General features: G+C 38.0%; 2 protein-coding genes across 3 annotated transcripts; one reads left to right on the top strand and one right to left on the bottom strand.

The window, feature by feature from the left end:
- Positions 1–605: 605 nt before the first annotated feature.
- On the bottom strand, positions 606–12,153 carry ITPA (inosine triphosphatase). Its single transcript, XM_075184049.1, has 9 exons — positions 11,905–12,153; positions 11,026–11,083; positions 10,876–10,940; positions 9,838–9,911; positions 7,749–7,780; positions 6,850–6,965; positions 2,382–2,458; positions 1,126–1,248; positions 606–729 (listed from the first exon to the last, which is right to left on the bottom strand). Exons 1-8 carry the CDS (start codon positions 11,992–11,994, stop codon positions 1,143–1,145), a joined length of 618 nt encoding a protein of 205 aa, XP_075040150.1. The 5' UTR covers positions 11,995–12,153; the 3' UTR covers positions 606–729; positions 1,126–1,142.
- Positions 12,154–12,921: 768 nt separating this feature from the next.
- Positions 12,922–26,102, top strand: METTL13 (methyltransferase 13, eEF1A N-terminus and K55). 2 transcript variants are annotated; one of them, XM_075182460.1, is made up of 8 exons: positions 12,922–13,148; positions 14,091–14,844; positions 15,533–15,732; positions 17,416–17,611; positions 18,513–18,677; positions 19,998–20,210; positions 20,998–21,129; positions 25,492–25,618. In XM_075182460.1, the coding sequence occupies exons 1-8, from the start codon at positions 12,996–12,998 to the stop codon at positions 25,497–25,499; spliced, it is 1,821 nt and encodes a 606-aa protein (XP_075038561.1). In that variant the 5' UTR covers positions 12,922–12,995; the 3' UTR covers positions 25,500–25,618. The 2 variants fall into 2 exon arrangements, with proteins under 2 accessions (XP_075038561.1, XP_075038560.1); XM_075182459.1 differs by lacking the exon at positions 25,492–25,618 and adding an exon at positions 25,625–26,102 and having other exon boundaries at positions 12,924–13,148.
- Positions 26,103–27,694: the final 1,592 nt, after the last annotated feature.

Below are 27,694 nucleotides of genomic sequence, written 5' to 3'. Positions count from 1 at the left end.
AGCCGACGGATAAGCTTAAAGTATTGCGTCTGGTTGCCTGCCTTTACATTAAAAGAACGCTTTCAGCTGGAGAAACAGAGATACAGCTGCAAGGAAACAATACAAATAGCATTGACACTTTCATCACAAATTACAGGCTAAACACACAGGCAGTGGACAAGGCAAATTTTCAATACATTGTCCTGCAAACTGAACATCTTGATTAGGACCCCATCCTATTTAATTGCTTGTACTGTCTAGTGACAAAAATGAAACGTAAGCAATTTTTTTTTTTACTTTTGTTTGCTTAAGAAGTTTATATTGGTACTTTTGCCTCATATAACTGTGCTGTTGGGTGACCCTTCTCTTTATAGAGTATAACATAACTTTCAATCTGTGGCTGCTCAACTGCCTCCATTCCCCTTCCCAGCCTCATAACATTGCCCCTTCATATGCAGCCTTACACAAGAGTGGGGAGGACTACCTCCCAAAAGACCAGCACACTCATTTCCTCATATACTTTGTGCTGCTGTGAACTGTTCAATGATTCGATTGACTAATTAAGTTGGGACATTCCACACGAGCAGGAGATGTAAAAAAAGGATTTCACAAAAAATAAATAAATCTTATGTTAAAAATAAAACTACACTTTTATTGAGCACTTTGTAAAATACGTCAAGAACAGAGGTTAGGGGGATCTTGGACTCGGAGCATTTTGATGACCAGGTCTTCATGGACTTATTACCCAATCTGGAAAGAGACAAAAAGAAAAACAAAAACATACATGAAAATGCTGCATAGGAGACCTAAATACAAATGGTAAAACACTTATAGATGGATATATTTTTTTTAATATGGTAATTTTCATGTACAGAAAATAACATAACTAAATAAAGACAGTATCCAGGACAAGAAACCCCACTACCTTACATGTTTTAAAGCTCCAGGCCCCCGATTTAGGATCCAAACATGACAAAGAGATACTAACTATATACAGTCCGTACCTAGTTGCTTTGGACTGAAGTCATAGATTACTCATTAACAGAATACTCATTTCTCTGCAACCAATGTACTAATCACACAAGCAAATGTAACCAGGCCGCTCTCCATATTAGTTACCACTGTTATTGTGTACATTAATCACACCTCAGGTTCCTGAGCCCTCAGACTTTGGGAGTGCCATTCTGGATGAAGTATTCTGACATTTCTTTCAGTGCTCTGTAACGATGAGAAATTCTATTCTTCACCTCCTTCGGAAGCTCTGCATACCTGTAAAGAAAGATTAATTTTCTGTAATGCATAAAATACCATAGTACATTCTAAAAACGGACATATACAATACCATCTTGAAATCATAGGCTATACTACGGATTTCATCTATCATGCATGATATGGTACAGGGTCTTCTTTGATAAAATACTAATGCCATATATATATATATTTATGCCAAAAAAGTGGCAGTATAGGTTTATTGCATATTAAAAGACTGTAATTTTCTAAAAACACAAGCCACGTTTTCAAATCCTACTACCTATCTGAGAATGTCTAGCTGAGCCTATGACCCAACAGTTGCTGTATAACCTAAAGTAAAGTAGCCACTTTTTCAAAGTAAAGTTTGAAAAAGTGGAGATGTTGCCTATAGCAACCAGATTCTGTCATTCCGTAGCATGTACTAAATAAATGATAATTCGAATCTGATTGGTTGCTATAGGCAACATCTCCACTTTTTAAATCCCGCCGTTTAGTAAATATACCCCCTGAACTAGTTTGCGCCTAGCCATATCGGCGAGTGGGAAACATTTATGTTAAGATCAAGAGATCTCTCAGAGAACCTCAGAAAAATTGGTGATGCCAATGTTTCTGGAAGGGGTTACAAAGAAATTTCGAGTCAATCATTTCACAATAGAAGTGAAAATATACACAAACTGAGACAATTTCAGAACACTGCCCTCAACCAATTGCAGGCAATACCACCAAATTTAGTGCATGCATTGTCCAAAAGATGCTCCGAATAAGTATGCTAGAATCCCAAGTTCAAGTGAAAGGATATACAGGCATGTCACCTTGTTGTAGACAACAGTTCTCGATCAATGTGCTCTTGATAGAGGTTTTTAAAATGAAGATTTCAGCTGTAATACCACACATACAATTTACTCAACCCCACAATTGTGTTTTTTTTGTTTTCTACATTGAACATTAAGGGCTTCAAAACAATTGAAAAGCATGTGAACATTATGGTTTGGGACCATTTTGCGGTATTCAAAGCTTGAGCTGTTTGATATCTTAGTCAACAAACAATATACCTGAGAATACTACTTGTATAACAGCGACACAATGTGGCCACAGGAAATACTACACAATTTAGCCTTACAGTTCAATTGTGCACTACCAGTATTACTTACGTCTCTTCATAACCATCTGGCTGAAAACATGGGTCCCAACCAAAGTCCCGTGGCCCTCGTGGAGATACTATTTGCCCCTATAAATAAGAACATATTTCATCATGCTACAATCTTCAATCAGTGATGACCATTCTTTTTTCACAAACATATTTCTGAAACATGCATGCTTGATTTGAAAAATAAGAAACACTGTATTTTTTCTTTTGTGCGAATATGACAAGTTTATTAAGTATTGTCCAAAATATCATTTGGAGGTACATTTAAGAAAATTCGCCGGTTTCGCGTTTCCAAGTAATTTTACCGCAAAAATGCATACATTTTACATATGTCCCAATTAAATTTCTATTTTTTCCATGTTTTCATGTGTGTGGTTTGCAAATAACCACAGTAACCTCGTGACCTTCTATAGGTCACAGTGGAAAAACCAATTCAATTACAAAACTTGTTGAATTGCTAATGCCTCTAGCACCTATTTCTTGGCACCTCCTAAGGTGCTAAAAAGATTTGACATCATAAGTATTTATCTGGAAAGCTGAAAATATATCCCAATCCCCCTCCTAACAAAACAGCCAATAATGAGATGTGTATATGCGGCATAAGCAGGTGCTCTTTAATCAAATATATATTGGTTAATATAAAATATATAGATTTACGGCTTTCTCCACAAAACTTCATTTCATACTTGTTGTTTCCTCTAGATTGTTAATGTTTTGTATAGTTATCACACTACCCTGTACATAACCCTTCTGCTAAATAGCCTGTACGGCTAATTGTGTAGCCCTTCCATTCCCACTGCAAGAGCTTAACCTGTGAATGTTATTAAAAATCAGTATTTGTCAAGGCTTGCTTGCTTTTGAAGTATGTCTTCTAAAGTAAGCAACCGGGTTAGAAGGGAAGTTTGAACTGCATTTGGACTGGTCACTGCTCACACTTTGCATCTCCATCTAAAACAACACCTACACTGCTCTGTAGTACAATGAGTAACAACACCTGCAGGGGCAAACGCAGGATTTGTAGAGGGGGGGGTTCTCCACAACATGCCACCAGTGGGCGTGGGTATAATTTTAGACAGTGCTTGGCTGCTCTCCAACTCTTCCTATCCCCATAATATACATGGGCAATGCTGCTTGCACTACTGTTAGATGCACACAGCTCTCCCTTTTCAAGCAGAGCCGTGTGAAGCGGGGGCAGGGTCCAGCCACCTCAATTATACAGTGCCCTAGGTTTGGAGGGGGTTTCCGGAAACTAGGAACCCCCCCCCCCCCACTCGTTTTGCCTATGACCTCCTCACTCCATCTTTAATCATTCCATCTAAGGCCCATACATCAACATCCCTCAATAATATAAAATAGAAGTGCTTGAATTTCCTCCATCACTTCACTATCCATTGCAGTCAGATATAACCATAACAATCATACACCAGTTATGAAAAAGGGATATATGTGGCAAACAATATATTACTGCTGTTTAATCTCCTGTAAATTTGTGAAAACACAATTATGTGCACGTGATGTACTCAAAAAATTATTTATATACTTATACTCAGAAATCTCTTCCCTACAACTTTGATACAATATTCACTCATACAAATAAAACAACAAAACATATAGATTGCGTGATACTGGAATATGCAATAATATGTGATGAGAATAATAAGTTGTCCATTCCTCAAAGAATCATATTTTTGAACGGATATGTATTCCTCTCTTGCAAACACAATTCCAAATAGATACACAAGTATATGTATATTAGATTAAAATATCTTCAACATATAACAGGATCACTTTATGATACAAGAGCCCAATATGGTAACTCACTTACAAGATAAATAATAATAAGTTGAATAAGAGCCTAAAAAAGGTATCTTTAGGGCTATACTCATACTGTTTCCTCCCCTTTGTTGGGCGAAATGATGATTATTTCATGCAAATACTAAATGGTGAAGATAAAACAGTTATTCAATGATCTTTAAAATTTAAATACAATAAAATAACAGAGTCCAAATCACTCCTACCAGACTTATGCATAAATGATCACAGACAAAAAGATATTTTAATGGTCTGGACAAACTGGAATCATTCAGCCGAGTCAGATGTTAATGGCAGGAGAAGATGAACATCCATCCAACGACTTGATACACCTATACACCTCCAACAAACACGTTTGAACCCGATGGTCTTTCTCAAGGTAAGGGCTTATGTATATGTTTTGTTGTTTTATTTTTATGAGTGAATATTGTATCAATGTTGGAGGGAAGACATTTCTGGAGTATAAGTATATGAATATGTTTGCAATAATTAGAGAGAGTGATGAGAAAAAGTAGTTTAAAATAAAAAAAAAAAATCTTCTAAAAAAAAAATAATAATCTTCAAATATACACACACAGCACCTTACCAATCTTTCCTCAGTCCTTAATATGTGTTCCGATTATCAGTATAACTGCAGACTGTTGTACGTCAAGTTAGCTGGTAGGGTCTCGTCCTGTGAAGAGGACATGGTGCCTATAACCTACGTGTCTGCTTTCTCAGTATTAATTCCAGCCATAATTCCCCCCATTCCCAGATCTAGGACATTTTACTCCATACTGGCATTCCAGTGTACAAGTGCTTCCAATCCCTTATGCGTCAGTCACTTTCCTCCACATCTTCGTCATGTTTCTCAAAGACTTTCTTCAAAGTAGCATTAATGAGTCATGTAGACACGGTCTCATACAAGTAACGTGGGCAGCATACCCCGATTTACATGCAGCCTTAGTTTGAGAAACAACTTCTGTTTTTGTTCTTATCCTAAACTCTGCATTATTCAGAGAAACAGTTGTGCTTCACTCCCAGCATCCTTTGTGTCAGATAAGGGTCACTAGTGCAAAGGTTTTGTTTTGTTTTTTTATCTTGGGACTGGTTTGTGGGCAACCCGTATTTATCCCGCTTTGCTTCCCTGGTAATGGCAAGACACTTTTTATATATTTTGCTTGTATAAACACTAGAAATCGCACAGAAGCTGAACAATACAAATAAGAGGCACTTATCTTACTCTAATTACTGTCCATCTCCCCTCCAAAAATTGTCTTTTTTTAGCCCTGGATTATGCAAGATCAGAACGATATATATTATATGAGCAGACTCGAATAATAATCATTACTGGTTGACTTGACTTCCAAGGAGACCTCTGAAGGTGTCCTGTGGTATCTGGCACCAAGACGTTAGCAGCACATGCTTTAAGTTCTCTAAATTGCAAGGTGGGGCCTCCATGGCTTGGACTTGTTTTCCCAGCACATCCCACAGATGCCTGGATTGAGATCTGGAGAACTTGGAGGCCAAATCAACACCTTAAATTGTTTGGGAATGGTTGGAAGAATATGACAAACAATTTTTGCAGGGTGCATTATCCTGCTGAAAGAGGCCACTGCCATCAGGAAAACCGTTGCCATTATAGTGCATCACGGTGCCATCTCCTCCCCAGATAAATGAGGTACACGCACCCGGCCATCCACATGATGTAAAAGAGTATGTGATTCCACAGACCAGGCCACCTTCTTCTATTGCTCCATGGTCCAGATCCGACGCTCACGTTCCCAAAGTAGGTGCTTTTATCAGGGAAACCGAAAGCAGCACGGGCACTCTGAACAGTCTGCAGCAATGCACTCCCATACTCAGCGAGTTGTGATGCGGTGAGTTGACACCTTTCTATCATAGCCAGCATTATCATTTTTTAGCAATCTGTGTTACAATAGCTCTTCTGAGGGATTGTAATAGACAGACTAGTTTTCACTCCCCATGAGCACCAATGAGGCCCTTGTCATAGTTGCTCAGATCCCTACGCTTGTCCATTATTCCGGCTTCCAACACATCAACTTCAAGAACGGACTGATCGCTTGCTGCCTAATATATCCCACCCCTTAACAGATGCCATTGTAACAAGATAATATATTATTCACTTCACTTGCCAGTTGTTTTAAGGTTGTGGGAGGGAGAGGGAGAAAAAAAAACCTAATTGAGTCTTCCGATGAGTCACTTGTATTATCTGTACTTAGCAGGATACTAACAAGATTCTAAAAAATGTTTAAGTTCATATACTGCAGAACAATATAGTTAACCTGTATCTAAAGGACCATGAAAGATTTTGCTCTGCACAAATGTTTTAATACTGGTAAAGTCTGTCCGATTCCCCTTGTCACAGAGTTAAAGCAATAAACCGCCCTGTTAATGGCAATGAATAAATGGTACAGAAATCCTGTTACTTAATTACTACAAATGTAAAGAGAAACACAACAAATGTCCATTATTATGCCGTTTTAGTTGCTTTTAGTATAGAATAGACATACATACATTACAGAACAGATGTAAGGCAGTATAAAGATACCCATTTATAATTTCCACATGTATAAACAGATGCCGCATACATATAATTATTTTTATCTTTCGGATTTAATCTATTTTAGCCACTTTAGGGTAATGGACAGTATACACACCAGAGTTTTGCCTCTAAACAGTAGTACAGGGTCATCTGGGTTTCCAGTGCTAAAAGCAAACGTGCAAAGGGCATATGCAGACTTGTCCTCAAACCCCGCCAACATCTGATGCAAGCCTGCAAATGGGGTGAAAAGGAAGCTGTCAAACACCAATATGTCAGATTTGCAAAAAATATATCAGTTATCCACTTTTACGCAGTCCAACAAACCTTTTCTGATATACTACACTATCTCCTTATAATGAAACCCCCTTCATTATCTGCAGCTGGGGACCAGCTTATTGGGTTTACAGACAGGCATTTTGCTTCTCCTCTATTAGACTATATGAATTCAGTCCTACTGTGCGGGGAGAAAATCCAGTCTTCACATGGACAGTGCATTCGGGTGCACAGTTGCAGGTTAATGACTGTGGCCATAGGGAACAGACCCCCTATTTGTTACAGTGGGGGCATTACATGTCCATTTAAGTGGAAATATCTGTTTTGTTGTACAAACTATAACAGAGATCAACAACCTATTTAAGATAAATGCACTCCGCTTTCAGTTTGTAATTTACATTAAAAAGAATACATATCTCATAAAAAGTATCTTAAAGATCCTTAAACTAAATATGGTTAGTTTCACCTTAAAAGAAAAACAAACATAAATTTACCAAATTGTGATATTTGGTAAATATGATAATACAAACTTGCAAACCACTATACACTTGACAAATATAGAAAAGGTGATTAAATTTAATAGTCGAATTAAAATGGACAACCCTTTAAAGTCGATGACAAACTAAAATTAAAATACTTTCTTACATTTTAAACAGTACTGACAAGAAACAGCTCATCAATACAATGAATGTACATTTGGGGTTACGCGTTTAAGAATTAAAATACCAAAAATAAGCATACCTTCTGGCTTTATCTTGTCAAGAAACCATTTTCTGCAACAGAGAATGTAAAAAAATTATCCTGAAAATGTAAATATACTACGGCATTCAAAGTCAATCCCATTTTTTCTAATTTGACCTATAATATACAACAGCTTAATTTATATGATTTGTTTTTTAATCTTAACATGACTGGAGAATACATGCTGCATCCTCAGTAGGATAGAAATTAAATATTATCCGTATTCATCAGGGCCAGCGTGGTTAATTTCTTATTTCCAAAAATGGTAAAATACTAGTTTCTCTTTAACAAACAAGCACTTGGCAATAAGCCATTTCTTTCATATAAAATTGTATACAAGTCAAACTGCATATTTCACGGAATCACTAAATGAAAGGAAGTTATTACAATCTCTGCAGGGTACACTCTTAAACGTGACATATTTCTGCACATTTGAATGCATAATAAAACAGTGATACAGTGAATGTGCCATGTGCAATGGTTGGACACCTCCTGGTTCAGTAATAAAGACCTTTTTAGGCCTTTAAAAAAGACAAAGACAACACTTGATTAGCTCATTAGGCCTTAAATTAAGCAATGTGGAGACAACTGCAGAGTTGAACACTTTGGGGTATATTTACTAAACTGCGGTTCTTACGAGCCACCAGTTCTCGGCGTGTTCCGGTCATTTTTTTAAAACGGCAATCTCATTAAAGACAAAACACATCGTTTTTGTCTAATAAGATTGCCGTTTAAAAAGAAAAAAACAATGAAGCGCCTAGCAATGGTGGTTCATCAGAAACACTGTTTAGTAAATATACCCCTTTGACTCTTCTAACCACTCAGAATATTTTGCCTACTTTCAACTACCATGTGCTTCCCCCCTAAGCAATGTACTGAAGTTTTGAAAATTAAAATAACTGGCTGAAGACGGCTATATAAGAGATATCCTTGCAAGGAACCTACAGAAAGGTTTAGCTGAAATCAAATTAGTGGTCCACAAGATTAAAAAAAAAAAAATGATGGAATAGATGTCTAAGGGAAGCCTTTCCTATGACCTTGTTACAACAGTCAAAGTATGAAGTAACAGAACAATATTTTAATAAGCCTAAAACTTTTTGGAATATTAAGTGCTAAGGACTGATGAAACAAAATTACATCTTCCACAATCGTAAAACATACATTTAGAGAAAAACAGGTGAAATATTTTAAAAAAAAAAGGGACATCTTGCCAACCATTAAGTATGCGGGTGGAACAATTACAGGCTGTTTGAGGCTGTGTGGCAGCCAGTAGCACAGGAAGTTATGTCCAGGTGAAGGAACAATGGATTCAAGACGTCTGCAAAGAAGAGTGGGAAACATTCCTAAAGCAAGAGTAGAAGGACTTGTAGCTGGCTACAGGAGATGTTTAGAAGCTGTGATTTCTGCACCGGCTACATTCACAGTTTTATTTTGTTAAATATAGCAATTGTCCATTAAAATGTGCACAAAAATTATGTTTCAGTCTATAACCTGCGGGGGGCTGGGTTAACACCGTTCCATTTACAAACAAGGAAAGCCACATAGAGTTTTATACAAACTGCACACTTCACCGAATCTCATTTAGTACGAAGAGTCCGATATAAGATTTATGTGTACTAGAAAAACGAAACAAATACCTCCAGAGTTGTTGAAGGGCAAAATCTGTCAAAGTCAAGAAAGAAAAACCGACTTTGAAGAAGAGATTTAGGCTATGGAGGATGAGGCAATCATGAATGACTGTTATGGGGCTATTATTTTAATCAACATTCATTTGCATGGAGCCAGCATACTTTACAACTGGGGACAACAAAGGAAGACTGGTTATGACAAAGCGGTAAAGCATCCTGCTCCCAAAGTTACAATTTATATTAGATAGTTGTAGTAGCTAAGTGTCTCAAACTACCACACAACCCCCCCCTCTTACTATAAATCCCCCCCACAACATCCTCCTGTCAACTGATTGTCATAAGAAATAGGATTCATTATCAACAGACTAATTTACAGGACCCTATATAAAACAGTTACTACCACTCTGATTACAATTTTTATATATTTATAAGCAAAAATTATTTTTCTTTCAACCACTTACATATAAGGGCCAGGAAGACCACCTAGCGCATTAAAACACAAACATGTATCTTCAACTATAACTGGGCCTTTAATCTATGAATAAAAGAAAAAAAAAGTACATGAAAAGTTGAGTTGCAATAATTCAGTGTCCACCAAGTAAATTAAAATTAATTTATGTTACCCCACAAAACTTATAATGGTCATTTACTTTTATTACACTCACCTACCTGGGAATGCAGCACTGATTGAAGTGTGTACAGACTGCAAATCTCTAAGCTATCTTTTCTGAGCCTGCACAGTAATGATTTAATAAGTCTGTAGACTTGTGTATCTACACAAGACTTTTACCTCTCTAATACAATATAATGAGCCATATTTGATAGCATATTACAATGCAACATATTTGTACTGTATTAGTGCATATATGTACATTTGTGTGTCAGTTTAAAAAAAGAATTAAATCCCTCTATGACAACATATTCCTTACTGTAAATTATTTATGTATGAAGTCACCTCATAGTTCCAAGACTTATATACAATCGCTTGGTCTGCATCATTGTGCAGTTATAGGGTATTGTCACTCTACAGAGATTGCTAATATCTCTATTTTACAGTATGGTTTACATTATCCCATATTTTAACTGCCTGGTTTAAAATGACTACTTTTTCTTAAATGGGCAAGTATTGCTGTCATCAGACAAACACTATTAATTTTAATATATGACCGTTTTAATAAAAACCTACAAATACACACAAATGACACATTTTAAAGAACAAACAAAAACCCCCAAAACAAACATAACAAATAACGCAAGATTAATTTAACATTTTAATGAAGAGGGTGGATCTGTAAACCTGCAAACCTAGGCGCAGAATCATTTACCAGGACAGTTCCAAGGACCAGGAAGTGAGTGTCTACCTTGAAATTCACAAAAAGTGCAGGTCTGCATTTTCTGTGGTCTATAAATGTCACTCAATGATAGCATGTCTAACTGCTTTCAATGGTTTGCCTTAGTATTGAATTTTTGTGTGTATTTCTGCTTTGTTACATGCATACCTGTGTTGCTGCCTCTTTACACTTTTGAATTGAAATGTCATCAGGTTCTCCCTGGTATTCTGGCACTAAATAAAAACAAGAGGAAACATACTGTGACATGCAGACACCGTCAGACCGGTTATTAAAGCGAGAGATTATAAAAACACTTACAGTCAATTTTCTTTGCCACTAATTTACATGGAAATTTATCTCCAAGGATTTGAATGACCTGTGTAAGAAAAACATAAAACAAACAAAAATACACCAGTGATGTTGTTGCCTGTAAAGATACAAGACAATACAAAGCAAAAGAAAATTAAATAAATAAAATTACTGCTATATCTAAGGTAAATATATACCAATATACTCCATTTTATACATGCAATCATTTGAGATGCCTTAAGCCTTAATATATGAAAATGTGCTATTGCAATGAATACTGTTAATTTCCTTGACATGCCAAATTAATTAATTTGCTGCTAAAAAAATTCCCTTTCAGAATAATAAGGATCCAGTTACAAAATGATCATCTGTGGGTGTTATCCTGAGAAGAATTCATGCTAGGTATTTATACTGCTGCTTTAATGATGTAGAAAGTTGCAGCATGTATAGTACAATACAATTAGATTTCCAATAATTGTTCTAGTAAACTTAATAGGATAATTTTAATAGAATTATGACCGATGAGAAGCGTGTGATGTTATCTTCCACTGCATTAACAGGGTCTAATGATGCTGCAAATGATCTGGACAATTTGACTTTATATCTAATAATAATGTAATTTCATGTCTATGAAAAAATTAATCACATGGAATTTGTGCAAACAGATGAATCACACAACATCAAGTTTGGAGACATCACTTTAGATTTACATAATTCTTATTTTGTTTCTGCTAAAAGTTATCATTTAGGTTGAAATTCAACAATGTGTAGGCAATCTTTGCAGTTGCTGTGCAAGCTGGGACTTGTAGATCCCTGGTGAAAAGCCATCTCAAATACCACTACGTGACTTAAATGCTGAAACCTAGCAAGTGAAGACCAGCACTTTACCTCTTCCAGCTTCTTAGCGTTCCCTGTCACAAACACGATACTCCTGTTACTCACTGCAGCCATCTCCAAACCTGCTCTAGCTCCAGACATACACAGAGAGCATGGAGCCGGCTACTGCCTGGATCGTTTCCCCGCCCCCAGACCAATTGCAGCCGTGTAAGAAATAGTCCACCAACCACGCTACTGTTAAAGTACACTATGACTCGGAAGCTGTTGTGCAGGTTTCTGATGGTTAGTTAGCTGCTAGGACATACTGGGAGCCGCCAATTCTCTGCCATACAGTGTATCTACCTGGTATCCAAGATGTCCTGTGGTGTTCTCATAGTGCTCAGCCACCAGGTGGCGCTGTTACCTAGAAATTAACTGTATTTTAAAATGTCACAGCAGGACAAGGCAAGAATTTACATTTGCTAGAATGCTTATTTATAGGATGATGTGAACAAATGTGCTTTGTAAACCAAGTCAACCAGGGAAATTATTGCTGTTATTTCACTAGCAAATATTATAAAATTACATTTTAATGGTTGTGATAAATTTACAGTACACATGCATCGCATCATGGCTTTAAATAAGCCCCTCTGTGCATGAATTTTGGTTATGTACTTAAAGTAATTATGTTATTAGCAAATGAGAATAAAAATGAAGCAAAGAACTTATCACCTTTGTAAAACATTGCTTATAAGATTTTGATTTTATCTGATCCGCGTATTTCAATATACAATTAGCAAATATGTAAGCATTAACATTTGAAGATTAAGGTATAAATGGAAAAAAATCTATTATAACATGTGGTTTATTTATAGTGAAGAGGAGAGAATTGTTAATTGATGAGCAATAAGACCGTTTAATAGATCCCTCTATCACAAATATGACTGCTGGTATCAGTATAATAGAACCTCTAACAACTCATAACACAAGCCGCATGGACCAGGCTCGGCTTCTTTTACCCGCCCCCTAACCAATGAGAAGCGGCGCTGAGAACTCTTGGCCCTATCAGAATGAGGGCTGCAGCTCACTCACTCCGTCGTTACCCGGATGTGTTTGTGCTGAGCCGCACATGTGACAGTGACATGAGTTAGTAATCCTGCAGGATGAATCTATTACCCAAAAGCTCTAAGGAGTTCTCCTCCAGCGAGTACTGGGAGCAGTTCTTCAGGCGCAGGGGTGAGCAGGCCTTTGAGTGGTATGGAGGTTACCTGGAGCTGTGTGGAGTGCTGCACAAGTACATTAAACCTAAAGACAAGGTGGGTACTGCTACAGCTTACAGTGGCCTTCCCCTGTCTGTGATGGTTCTGGTTTCTGCAGATCAGACTTAGGAATTATGTGGTGTTGCTTTATTTGTGGGGCTACAAGTAAGGTGTGGGCTATTCTTTTTCTCCCATCTTAGACAGTCTGGAGAACAAATATGGTTAATCCACATTCCCACTGTTCAATTTCATTTTTCTGTCATCTCTAATGCTTTAGACCTATGTTTCCTCTTTGTTTTCCTTTTCCCCATCACATATCTGTAGCTTTGTTTATAATGTTGTTCTCGGTAATGTTTGCATGATGTAGGATGTTATGCTGTGTACTTTCAGGGATTGTTATAATGTACACATGATTTATGTATTAGGTTGTGTAAGGCTGCGTATGACAAATCTCTTGCTGCTTGTGATTGGTCTTTCTGCTCATCCCTCTGTCACCTGGGTTTTGGCCAGGGCTGCGAGAGAAACGCAGAATCCCTGTGAAAAATGGGCTTGCAGGAGCTGCCAACTTAGAGAAAATGTTTCCTAGGTGGTAAAGCAGCTTAAAGGGACACTGTATTATAATATTTTTAGTGTTACCCTGATATTCTTCTGCAGTACTTTTAAAAAGTAAAGTATTACTTCTTTGCTCTAGTATAGAAATAAGAAGTTTCCCTCACTGCAAAAATACCATTTACAGGCATTTCTGTAACATCACTGGGCCTGTCCTTGTGTATGGAACAATCATTCCACACTAGGTATTTTTTTGCTAAACTTTTACTTAAACGCTGCCTAGTTAAAGGAGAACCTCACTCTTAACAAAAAATGCATGGTGGATATATTTACTTACATGAAATAACTAGAGTGTTTATATTTATGTTTTTCAGATATGTATTACACAGTTTTTACTATATACTAATGTCAAATACAGTTTTTTTATTTGTTACTTCTTATTTTTTCCAGGTATTAGTTGTGGGCTGCGGTAACTCAGAACTGAGTGAACGGCTCTATGATGTTGGATGCCAAAATCTGACAAATATTGATGTGAGTGAGGTGGTAATTCGTCAGATGAATGAGCGTAATGCCGGTCGACGACCCCATATGACATACCAATTAATGGACGCTACACAGACTACATTTCCTGATTCTCACTTTCAGGCTGTACTAGATAAGGGCACATTAGATGCAATACTAACCGATACTGAAGAAGGCACTCTGGAAACGACTAGAAAATTGTTGGTTGAAATTGGTCGTGTCCTGCAGTTTGGTGGTCGCTATCTTTGTGTAACTCTTGTCCAAGCTCATGTTTTGGAGACGCTGGTCAGACAGTTTTCCCAAGGTGGGTGGATGATGCGGGTTCACCAGGTCTCAGAAGGCGGCAGTAAGGAGTCCGGCAGCCAGTTTCCCTTGCCAGTGTTTGTGTTTGTGATGACCAAAGTTCGGGAGATGCCAGGTTTCCCTCAGGTCTTAGAGATGATGGCAGATGAGGATGGTGTGAAGCCTGTACGCTGTGGAAGCCCCAGTGAACTAATGGAGGCTGTGAAGGAACGTCAACGTTATGCTCTAATCCGAAACCGCCTAAACCAGAACCAAAGTTCTCAGGCGGTATCACTGGACTTATGTGATGGGGACTCTGGAAAAACCCGCTACACCTTTCATGTGGTGGACTGTCCCACAATACGACTTTCTCACTCCAATCGCTTTGCTATATTTATCAGTAAGTATTTTCTATTTGTTTATAACCATGCCCACTTGTTGTATGCATTGTACCATCGTTTTGCTTTGAATTTAGAGGTTTTTGCCTGGAGATGACTTTATTTTATCTATTTTATCATACTTTCTTGTCCTTTTACTTGTCTTTCTTACTACATTATTTCTGCCATGTCTTTGTCATTAGGCAGAGCTGTGGTTTTTTTTTCATAGCCTTGGAATATGACACTAGGATGCTCTCTGGATATGACTGTATTACATACAGAGAACAACTTTGTGTTAGATCCCAGGGTAAGGAAAAAAAAGACGTCTGATTTATATTAATGCATGACTAAAAACACAATATGAGCCTAGAATAAAAAAAACAATATGTTTAGTAAAAACTGCAAAAGTACATGCTTCACTTATTAAAGTTATATGAAGGTGGAGAACCCTTAGATTTGTGGACTGATTATAGTACAATTCATTGAAAACTAAAAGTCAGGGTTGCTTCTAACATCTCGAGATTCTCAATATATAAAAAAAACAAATCTTTATTTTGTTACTTATGTTAGTGGACTGCCTCTTATAATAAATCATTCCAGTGTGACACATAATAGTAGCCTAGTTCACTTCTTGCTTGAATAAGCTGTTGTCATTAACTATCTTAATTTTCTATTTAACATTGTAATTACATTTTTGTACCCATTTTCCAGTCCCTCAAGGTAGAGAAACAGAGTGGCTCTTTGGGTCGGAGCCAGGACGGAGACAGTTGGCAGGAAGTGTTGGATTCCGCCGTCTAATAATTGTGGCCTTGCATAGAGATCAACAGTATGAAAGCATGGAGACTATTCAGTCAGAGTTGTCTGCCAAGGTTTTAGAACTAGCCCCCCCAGGTTTACCAGATAATAAGCAGGTAAGGGTGAAATCAAATGATGTTCCCGAAACCAGGCTCAGGCTAGGCATTATAGTAGCCAGGGGATCAAATGTTGGGCCATTAGTATATTTAATATATTGTCAAAATAATCAAACATTTCTTTAATGTAAATGAATGAGAATTTAGTGTAAACAGTATGTGGTCTGAAAGGGGGTGGGTACCTGTTTGCAGTGAGGGTTACCTAGCTTAATGGCCTCACTTTCAATCCTTGGGTGGTCACTTCAACCATGTTGGCCAGTGGTAATGGATAAGTTTGGACACTATTATCTATCCCCTTTTAAGGTAAATGAAAATTGAGCTTTATGTGTATCATAAATTTGTTTCCAATAGAAGTTTACTGCTGAAAACCAAATCAATAAAATGACATACAAATAAGGCAGTACTTTTATATTTTCTGTGATTTCATATTTGTTCCCATATCACTAGTTCAGCCCAAATAAACTCCAACTGCAATTTTGAAACAATTAATACAAATGCGTTCAAAGTCTGTTGCCTCTATTCTCTTTGCCTCAGGCTGACATGTGCATATTATATGGCGATAGACCATTCAGGCAACACTGTTTGCTTTTCCAATTGCGTAGAAGATTTGAATTAGTCTGTTTTATTCATGTGATCGCCCAGAGCCAAACAGAGACTTGCACTCCAAAATGCCATTTTTCACTACTTGATTCTTACGGTTTAAGAATTTGGACAAATGTGGTAAAATATTTCTCAAAAAACCCCACTAGTTATTGATAGCAATGCAGACTGGTACAATATAGATACGACTGAAGGCTTCCTCAATCCCTTCTTTTATATTACACACACAAAGCAGACAGACTCAGTCACAGATATATGATGAGTTTTTCTCCAATACGACTTCCATTGTACTTTATGATGAGCTAAATGTACTCAAATACACAATCAACTAATGTGATGTTAGGGAGGTTTCATAGTGTTTGTGAAAGTTTCCAATAGTGGGAAGGTTAAACTCCTATGTATACTAATGAACTGTTCATGAAATAAACTATATAATGTTGTATACTGATAGTAAATGGGAAAAAAAATATTTTATAAAGCATGTGACAGGTCAACTTTATATTTGTTAATGTTCATCATCACCATTTATTTATATAGCGCCACTAATTCCGCAGCGCTGTACAGGGAACTCGTTCACATCAGTCCCTGCCCCATTGGAGCTTATAGTCTAAATTCCCCAACACACAGGCAGACACACAGGCAGACACACAGGCAGACACACAGGCAGACACACAGGCAGACACACAGGCAGACACACAGGCAGACACACAGGCGAGTAATTTTTGATAGCAGACAATTAACTTACTAGTATGTTTTTGGACTGTGGGAGGAAACCGGAGAACCCAGAGGAAACCCATGCAAACACGGGGAGAACATACAAACTTCACACAGATCAGGCCATGGTCGGGAATTGAACTCATAACCCCAGCACTGTGAGGCAGAAATGCCAACCACTTAGCCACCGTACTGCCCAATTTAAGTTAATTTGTTCAATTCAATTTAAGTTACTGTTTGGGGTTCAAACATAAAACGAAAAGCTCTGCTATTATCATATTAAAGAGAAACTTTCTTTGAAAGATCACTTTTTTGTTTTTTTCCTTGTATTCTTTTGCAATGTTAAGGTGGATAATTGTCTTTACATAGATTCCATTTTTATCAGCTGGTGGAGACATTGGAACCCGGACAATCCAGAATCGTGGCAGGAGTGAATTGAGTGGGGAATATGTGGTTGAGGATGTACGTGGAGATGGGACCAGTTACTTCAGGCGTCTTATATTCCTCAGTAACCAAAATGTAGTCCAGTCTGAAGCCAGACTGCTGCCAAGTAACGCTCCACGTGGTAAGAGCTGAGAGATGGGGGTATGTGTGTTTGGGTCTTGGGAACATATTGAGGTAGATTTGGTGAGTGTGCCCTGATAACAGACAGATGAAGAACTACTGGTGGAATACGATTGGCTTAGAACTAATTTGAATATGTGGAAATCTGTTAGTTTTCAAACTAACAGTTTATGAATTTTTTTTGGAGGAAGGACATGTAAACATTTTAGGGCATGTTAAGTGAAGAGGGAATTATACTTCCCATTCCTTGGATGACCGAACACCTCTGTTTACCTATTTCTGACACAGACCATCCACAGTATTTAATACACCCATTTTTATTTGTAACCTGCATATATGCTACTTTGCTTCAGAATAAATAGAAAAAAGGTGGACATTTATTAAAACAGTCAGTAAACTAGAGAAATGGCAGGCGCAGTTTAGAACGAAGTTGATATCTGCATAAGGGACTGGGGCACATCTTTCTAAACTGAAGTGACAAATAAAAAAATTGCCCCCCAAATTTTTTTCAATATAGAAAAGTGCACAAATGAACAAACGGTGTAAACGAATGACTGAAAACTGTAAAGATTAAATATTTCACATTTACGAAAAGAGATTTATCAGATGTGGCCACTTTCCGATAGCTAACATGCAGCTGCTAATCCACAGGGGTTGAGGTGCTATAAGATGGTTTGTTGTTACCTATTTCTCCTTTATTAGAAAGAATCATTTATACATCTTCAACATTAATACATGTATTTTAAGAATGTGTATGTGCCGCAGACATGTACAATGTGGATTTTGCTGACCCACTTTTTGGGTATGGAATATACAGGGTTTATTCAATTATGTTCCCTTCATGACTGGTGTTTTTGTTTTGTTTTTTTGTTTTTTGTCCTTAAATTTTCCTTATATGCTAGGTCAGAAAAAGAATAAAAAAGACAAAAAGAAGCAACAGCAGAAGCCGGCAGACAAACCAGAACCTCCGAGCACATACGTGATTGACAAGAGCTACTTGTGCTGTGAACATCATAAAGTAATGATTTCAGGACTAGCGTTACTTCACAACCCAGGAGTACTCCCAGGTAGCGCTTCATATATGTTACCACATGAGCCCATCTGTAACCACAAGTTAAGAGTAACTGGAACCTGGAATTGTAATGTTTGTAAATTAAGAAAAGGCTGCTCTATGACATATATGTAGGTGAAAATAAAGCCCTTTCAGGGTTCCCGTTACTGTTTGTTTATTTTGCTTTATAAAATGCCAGTATGTTCTGCCTATACACATAGGGCCTGATTCATAAAGGAGAGCAAAAAAATGAGTAACTTTGAACCTTGGCAAAAAACCATGTTGCATTGGAGGGGGAGGTAAATTTAAAATGTGAGAACACATTTATAGTTGGGGTAGGGCATGTCCTAGATCAACTTTTAATGTCCGTGTAAATATAAAGCTATCAAGTATTTGCCACCTACATGAAAAGCAGCCAGTATTTTGCTTTTGTGCAAAATAATAAACTCCTTTGTACCCCTTGCATTGTAACATGGTTTTGTCCAGGAGAAAACTTCCTCATTTTTTTTTTTTATTATTATTTACTTCCTTTCCTGAATGAATCGGGCCCTTAATGTTTAATCATACATATCAGTCATTTATTGTAAATCCACTAGTTGCAAGTTTGCTTAGTATATACAGGGCATCTCTGACATGACAAGGGAGTATTACATTGTTGTGGTTTGGTTTAGTTAGGAGCCTGTGTCCAAATGATAATACTATAAATGTTTTGTTAAAAAACAAAACAAAAACATAATGTTTGTTTTTGCTATTGATGGGTACGTGTGATAAAATGTAATATTTTATATTTATAAGTGGCTGAGGGCTGTAAAACAAAATATATATATATTTTTGTTTTTCAGTTACACCCTAGCAAAAAATAATGCTGTAGAATTAATAAACACCATTTTTATATAGATGCTTTACAATAATCCTTTTATAGTGTGTTATACTAAATTTTGTTTATCTTGCCTTATTTTCTAGTCTTCAGTAATGGGTTTTGAAGATGGTCTTGCTGTTAACAGCTTGGTTTGCTTTATCCGGTTTACTGCTGTATAAATGCTTCATGGCTCACTTGGACATTGTTTAGATTGACCAGTTTGCTATTTCAGCATTTGCAACTAAATTATTTTTAAGAAAGTTGCTGAGGAACACAATTCATCATTCTATTTCCTATTCTATGTACAAGTTGGTTCGGTCCACTTCAATTTGACCGTTTTCAGAAGAAAAGATTGCATTACATGGGAACTAGAAGAGTAGTTTAGCACAAACAGTGTATATATTGTTCTATTATTATGCAGTTTTACTATTGTTTTTGTGTGCTCAGTCCTTCTCACACTATTATTTTCTTTTACAGACAACCACATATCTGTTTTGATCGTAGGACTGGGTGGAGGTAGTTTATCACTCTTTATTCACGATTATTTTCTGGGCTCACAAGTTGAGGCTATTGAAATTGATCCTTCTGTACTGGATGTGGCCTGTCAATGGTTTGGTTTTCTTCAAGATGAGCGAATGAAGGTTCACATTGCAGATGGACTAGTTCACATAAATGACCTGGCAGACAAAGGTAAGTATTTTGTTATTTCAGATGTTTCTGTTAGGCATAATTTCATTAGCATGTGTGGAGGGAAAATGTGTTCTTGTGTCTGCAGTGTGTTGTCACTGTGCAATGCCCTTCTCTTCTTTAAAGCATCAAAATCATACACATTTTAGTAATATTATCAAACTGCAGCATGTTTTAAACAAAAACCTGTTTGGAAAATGTTTGTATATTTGAGACGTGCTTTAGCACTACATCATCATCGCCATCGCCATTTATTTATATAGCGCCACTAATTCCGCAGCGCTGTACAGAGAACGCACTCACATCAGTCCCTGCCCCATTGGAGCTTACAGTCTAAATTCCCTAACACACACACACACACACTAGGGTCAATTTGTTAGCTGCCACTACCAGTATGTTTTTGGAGTGTGGGAGGAAACCGGGGCACCCGAAGGAAACCCATGCAAACACGGGGAGAACATACAAACTCCTCACAGATAAGGCCATGGTCGGGAATTGAACTCATGACCCCAGTGCTGTAAGGCAGAAGTGCTAACCACTACATGCAGGTAGACATTACTATGAAAATGCCTTTCTCACCAGCATGACCGTTTTCTTTCAATATTTATTTTTATCCACATTATAACATATATTTAAACTTTTATATTTGTACATAAATGTAATTAAGAATCAAACAATAATATAAAGTTATTGGATGCCTAAAATCTTATTAAAATGTGTACCTGTGCCATGTTAATTCAGGGCTTCTGTATCCGTTCATGTTCAACCTTATTTTTAAATGTATTCCCAGGAAATGCTTCTTATGATGTGGTGATGTTCGACGTGGATAGCAAAGACCTTAGCCTTGGTATGAGCTGCCCACCACCAGCTTTTGTACAGAAACCATTTCTTCAAAATGTCCACAAGATTCTGAAGGATGATGGTAAGGAGATGGAAACAAATGAGAAAATGGAGGTCTGTGTATTTGTGATTCTCTTTTTAACCGGCACTACCAGGCACTATTCGCCAGAGGCCTGCATGTGTTTTTCTTGGGGCTTTGTCTCGCAGTCCAGGCTGAAAACCGGGGCTCTGTCATGCTGTGGGCTGAGATGTTAGCAGAGGCTCTATGATCTTCCAGATACTGCGGCTTCTGATTGGTCCTCCCACTCACCACTCCCTTTGCTCCTGTATTCCTCCACTGCCATTTAATGATGGTGAACACCTATAACTGCCACAGCTATCTGGGAGTGCCGTTTTAAAGGCTAATATTACTTTTAACCCTTGGACTACCAAGCTTGTGACATTTGCTTGTTTAAGACCAGATCAGGTTTACCAAAGACGAAAGTGTCATGGGCTTGTCTTCAATTACTGTCTGATTCATCTGCACAATAGTACCCCCTTACCCTGCCCATCCGAATGTATATAGTATTTTATATTTTACTAATTGTTTATGTATTTCCCCACCTTTCCAAACAAATAGAGAAGGATGTACTTTTTTTCATATCTGCAGTAATTGGTACTAATTAGGCCCAACAGAATTGTCCCTATCTGACACACATTAGGGGGGGTCCCAATTCCCCACCCTCTGCCAGACACCAGGACCTGGCTATAGGAACAGCACTCCTGCTTTCTGTTTTATGATTATAGTTGTATTGGAGCCTAGGTGGGAGCCTGGTGAAATCACAAAGGCTTCACCAAACAGACTAGGATCCTCCTATGGTCAAAACACATTTGCTGATCCTTTACCAAAGTACCAGGGCATTAGTCCGTTAAGGCTGAAATGGGATCCCAATCAAATGAGATAGTTATTGGTCATAGAGGTTGATCACAGAGGTGTCACTACCTCCATTACATTAGTGGAGAGGAAGATTGTATGTACCCATTCCAGGATAGCGAAGTGGAAGTCGGTGCCTAACGTTTATGCTGCTTTAGCTAATATTTCAGCCAATACTACATTCCACTGGAAGGATGGATGGAGGATGGGAGCCTGTTGAAATAACCAATTTACAGGAGAACGAAGGCATGGCAATTAAGACTGCAGGCCTCTGTCTCCAGGGCACTTAGAATTTAGACTAATACTTTGTAGGGGGTTGATTTCCTTTGTGACTTTCTTTAGATTCAATTACACTATCTGCCAGGAGTGTGGCTTCTACAGTGGTAGCTAGAAGAACTCTCTGGCTGCGTCCTTGTGTGACAGACCCACCGTCCAAGAATTGTCTGACAGCCTTTTGAAGGCACTTTTTTCTTTTTAGCAATAAGCTCGGCTTGATCATTCAGAAAACCACAGGGAGTAAATCCCATCATCTGCTACAGGATCTTAGAAGGTCTTTTTCTGCATATTGCTCCAGGAAGCTGAGTTATCATCCCGACAGGCATTACCCTAGACACTAGAGGGGTGTTACTTCTAAGCAGTCCTTTCATTCCTTCAGTGGTAATGAAGAAAGGCGGACGAAAAAAAAATCCCAGTGACTGGGGTTTGTTGAAACCTTCAGTGAGTCTAGTGGGTGGCAGGATCTCGAACTTTGCAGAGGTTTGGAACCTCGCCACTCAGGATCGCTTGGTATTGACCTTATTGACAAGGGATAAAAAGTAGAATGTTGAGAAATACCTAGGAGGGATTTTTTTTTTGTAAAATCCCAGAGTTCAGGTTCCCCACTGCAACTGAAAGTTCTGCACAGCAATTTGCAGATGTTGATGGAAAAGCGTGTTATTGCTTTAGTTCCAGCCAGTCAGAAATGCGCAGATTGGTACCTCACTGTTTCTAGCACAGAAACAATTGGGAGATTTTTTAAATGTCTTCGGCCGAAGACGCTCAATTAGTCTGTACGGACAAAACATTTTTGTATGGAGTCTGTAAACTGTATTCTTCATGCAATAGAATATGGAGATTTTCTCACATCCAAAGACTTACAGAATGCCTCTCCAGTGACAGCACAGCATCATCCTTTCCTCAGATTTTTTTATTCTAGGGTGTCATTCCAGTTTGCTTGCCTACCATTGGTTTATCTACATCCCCAATGTACTACTGGTACTTATGGCCGCCCCTTAAAGCAATAAATTGCAGTCTGGCCCTACCTAGACAAGTACATCGCCCAAGATAGGAAGTTTGACGTAATCTATTTCCTACAGAAATGTTGCTGGATGAAGTAAAGCCAAAAGATGACTTGTGCCTTGTCAAAAATTGCAATTCCTGGGAGTGTTACTGTCAGAAAAAAAACTGTGCAAAATCCAACACCTGGCATAGCAGATTCAGGTATAGCAAATTCAATCACAGCAACAGTCCTCGATAAGGATCTGTCTCTGACTCTTAGGAATGTTCTCCTCCAGAGTCGTCGTTGCCCAAGCACAAGGGAGTCTTTGATAATAAAATTGACATAGTGTTGCAGTCCAGAAAACATTCTTCCATGGGCAAAATGGCACATGAGGAGAAGCCTTCAGCTGGATCTACCCTGTCAGTGGGTTGCATTCCAAAGCCTCTACATCAGAGTTTCAAGCTTACCAAGAACACCAGGAAATCACTCTACTGGTGGCAAAAGCCAACAGAACCAGAATGTATAGTGCTAACAACAGATTTCCGCTCTAGAGATTGGGGTGCGCTTATACACACAGAATTGGTGCAGGGAACATGGCTCGAGAGTGAAAGGAAGCTACATGTAAACATTCTGGAAATGAGAGCAATGAAGAGCGGTTGAAGACTTTAAGCCTCTCCTATAGCACAAGCATCTCAAGATCTCTTCTGACGACTGCATGGTAGTGATGTTCATAAACCGCCAAAGAGGCACCAGGAGCCGGTCCATGATTCAAAACCTATCGACAGTTATGTCCTAGGCAGAAAACAATCTGATATCATTTTCAGCACTTCACATAGATAATCCCAATCCTGTTGTGTTTTACCTGCTAAATTGATATCTGATGCACCCAGGAGAATGGACATTGTGTTTCAACTATTGGTTGACTAGTTTGGACTTTCCTAGATTTGATGACAAGAGGGTAGAGCACTAAGACAGATTGACTCTACTCCCATCGTATGGACTCCAGAGCAAGAATAGATGCTTTGACAAGAGCTTTCATCTGGGGCATGCTTTCCCTCCTTTTCCTCTCATGGCATACACTTTGCAGAAAGTCGGGAGAGTAGCAGTCGAGGTAATGTCAATCTTTTCAATTTGGCCTTGCCAGCCATGGTTTGCATAAGCATGAGAAGCTTTGGCCTCTACCACTGTAACCATATCTTCTGAGACAGGGACACATTTGTCACCCAAAGCCATATACCCTCTCATGGATGGAGTGGAGGTTGAGTTGATGTTGCTCTAACACGAAATAATCTCTGATATAATGTAGCAGGCCAGAAAACTGAATTTGGCTGCTATTTATTACAGGATTTGGAAGAGATTAATTTTCTGGTGAAAACCTAAAGAGAATAATCTGACCTTGGCCAACATTCCCCAAGTATTTTGTTTCCTTTGACAATGCTTAGAGAAAGGTCTTTTACCCCAATAGTGTAAAGGTTCAGGTGCCAGCACTTGGCATTCTGCTGGACTGAATTGGTTGCATATGATGCTTTTTGTTTTTTGTTTTTCTCCAAGCATCAAAGAGAATTCTTCAAAGTATCAAGTGGCACCTTGGGGTCTTAATCTTGTCCTGGTGACATTGGTGAACAATTACAAGATTTACAAATTATTATTTCTAGTAACAATCACATCTTCCAGGAGAGTAAAAGAACCAGATGCTTTGTGGTGTGAAGAACAGTTTGTAGCACTACCTGTCAGAATGAATGTAAACAATCTAATCCTACTTTCTTACCAACCGGGAGTTTGGTAGTTTTCATATAAATCAGGAAATCAAATCTCCATCTCTCTGCCCAAAGCCAGACAATGAAAGTGGAAAAATGACATACGCTAAACCTTATTACAGCAATTTTTATTTTCAAGGAAATATAATTAAGCATCTATCCTCCCCCCCCCCCCCCCCTTCCATTACAACATGATTTGTCCATTGCAAATTTACACACTTTAGCTGGCATTACTCCTAACTCTAAATCAGGCTCATTTTGTATATAAGTGTGTTTTTGTTTATTGTTGAAACTACACATACATGATGTACTCTTAGTAACTACCATGGGGAAGCTAAAGATCATTTTAACCACATATTGAATATAAAATGATGAGGGGAGAAATATATATTTTCCTCTTTATTTTGTTTCTTTATTTAAAATATAACTCTTAATAGCAGATGTTAAATTAATTTCTGCTAAACTACATTTCAAATGTTTTGCTTTATTTCCTCTTGTATTTCCCTCTTCATTAAGTTGGTTGACAACAGATTTATCAACATTCAACATGGATACGTGTCTAGATGCAGCCCACAGATGCAATACTCATCTTTTTGTTCCCTGACCTAAGAATTTGTTTTTTTTTCTCCCTTTCCTTTTGTTCTTCCAGGGGTCTTTATTCTGAACTTGGTGTGTCGTGACCCAGTGTTGAAGGGACAGGTGATAAATGTTATTCATGAGGTTTTCCCTGTGATTTATGCCCAAAAGATAGAGGATGAAGTGAACGAAATCCTGTATTGTCACTGTATTCCTGAGCGGAGACTTGGCCTTGTGGATTTACAGGAGTCTGCAAGAAGCTTAGAGAAACAGATAAAAAGACCTGGAATTCTTTGGGACGAAACCTATGTTCTGGCTGACATGTTCAAGTCAGTGCAAATAGTTTGACCTTGCATATTTAGAGACCTCTCGAATGTTCTTCTTGGGAAATGAAAATTCTGAAAGCAGATACATGGTATGGACATTATTCATTATCATTGGCAGTTGATGTGTTACTGGGGAAAGGACTATTTCATTGAGGTCTTACCATCATAATACCTTTTTTTTTATTTACTTTGTGTAAAATAAAATCTAGGGTTGATTTTATCACATTCTGTTTTCAGTGCTTTGAATATTTGAGTACAACTCTAAGCTTCAGAAACTGACCGTTCATTCATTTGCATGGATATAATTTTAATTACATTGGCATAATTTATGTATATTCAGAGTTGCATTTCTAAGAAGCATTGTGAATGTTTCTGAACATCTTCCATATACATTAAATTTACTGTACACTGCTGCCACTTACCAGCATGCTAGCTGGTAAGTGTTTTTTGTTTTTTTGGTTTTTTTTTTACAAGGACTACACTTGCTCTTTTGCCAAAACAAGGTGTGCTGAAAGTATTGCTTTTACTACTTTCTGCTTTCCATAACTTGAGCAAAATAAAAGCAAGAACACCTAAAGAAAGAAACCCCAGGTGTGCAATTTCCAAACTATCGTGTATCTGTTGTTGCCTTGTGTTTCCAAACCGAGTCCAGTAATCTACTCAGAGAGAAAAAAACAGGGAGTTGCGCAGAAGTACCTTAATCAACATATAGTAACAATTTGTTAAGAATTATATAAATTGCATATGTCACTTATAGACAATCGCAAACAAAGTGGCAGAGCATGTATTTTTATTTTATATATCTATAGAATTGCTTGCCCTTCTTAGCATAAAGTAAAATATTGATATATCTCTACAGAAGACAGACCGCAAAACTACTTAAACATACATATGCAGGCATATAAATAAATGTGACCCTGATGGATCTATAGGTCACCAGCTGATAAAAAATATATGTGTTGAGATGTTTATAAAATAGATATCTTGCAAGATATAGAAAAAAGCCGACTCACTCTTCAAATAGTTTGATGGAAGTAGAGAGATATGTTCATGCAAATCTTATTGCTTGTTGAGGTTAAAAACCTCGGGTCCCATCCTCGTTAGCAACAAATGTTGATAATATCTGACATATAGACATATACTCACTGAATAAAGGGAATAGAAATAAATTTGCATAATTTCTTGTAGCGATTTCCCCCCCCCCCCCCTCTGTCTGTAGGATCAAATCTTTCAATGCCAATTACCTTCAGACCCTTCGGATTACTATCATGCATCTCTAAAAAATGTTTGGATACACTGTGTTTCATATATCCCTTCATAATGTTCAGCCTATGCTCCCTAAAGCGACACTTGAGAGAGCTCTGAACCCTCTCATATAGCAAGACGCTCTTACCTGGACTACCTCTGGTAAATATATATGTTTTATTCACTGATTGGAATTACAGAACCGCTGCAACTCCCGGAGGTATGTGGACATTTGTTCTTTGACAGCCGCTAAAGCGGTGAGAAGTTATGCCTCCGTTGGCTGTTTTATCCATGCAGTGAGTTTCTGTGTACGGGATCTCAATTCTATTATAGCCGCGGCTGCGGTAAGAGATCAGACTTTGTGGAAATTTATTTCTATTCCCTTTATTCAGTGAGTATATGGCAAGCGAATGGTCAAACGAAACACGCCAAAGGTCGGGGTCACAAGCAATATAGCGGGGTCCAGGGCACAAGCAAAAAGTATCAGGGTCACAGGCAAAGAGGCAAATCCAAGGTTTCGGCAGGGGTCATACACATCAAAGACAATCCAAACAGGTATACACCAACAGCAC

This window comes from Mixophyes fleayi, chromosome 8, assembly GCF_038048845.1.
Source record: "Mixophyes fleayi isolate aMixFle1 chromosome 8, aMixFle1.hap1, whole genome shotgun sequence".
NCBI classification, from domain to species: Eukaryota; Metazoa; Chordata; class Amphibia; order Anura; family Limnodynastidae; genus Mixophyes; species Mixophyes fleayi.
The sequence above is the reverse complement of the archived record's forward strand: the minus strand, read 5'-3'. Positions and strand labels throughout refer to the sequence as shown.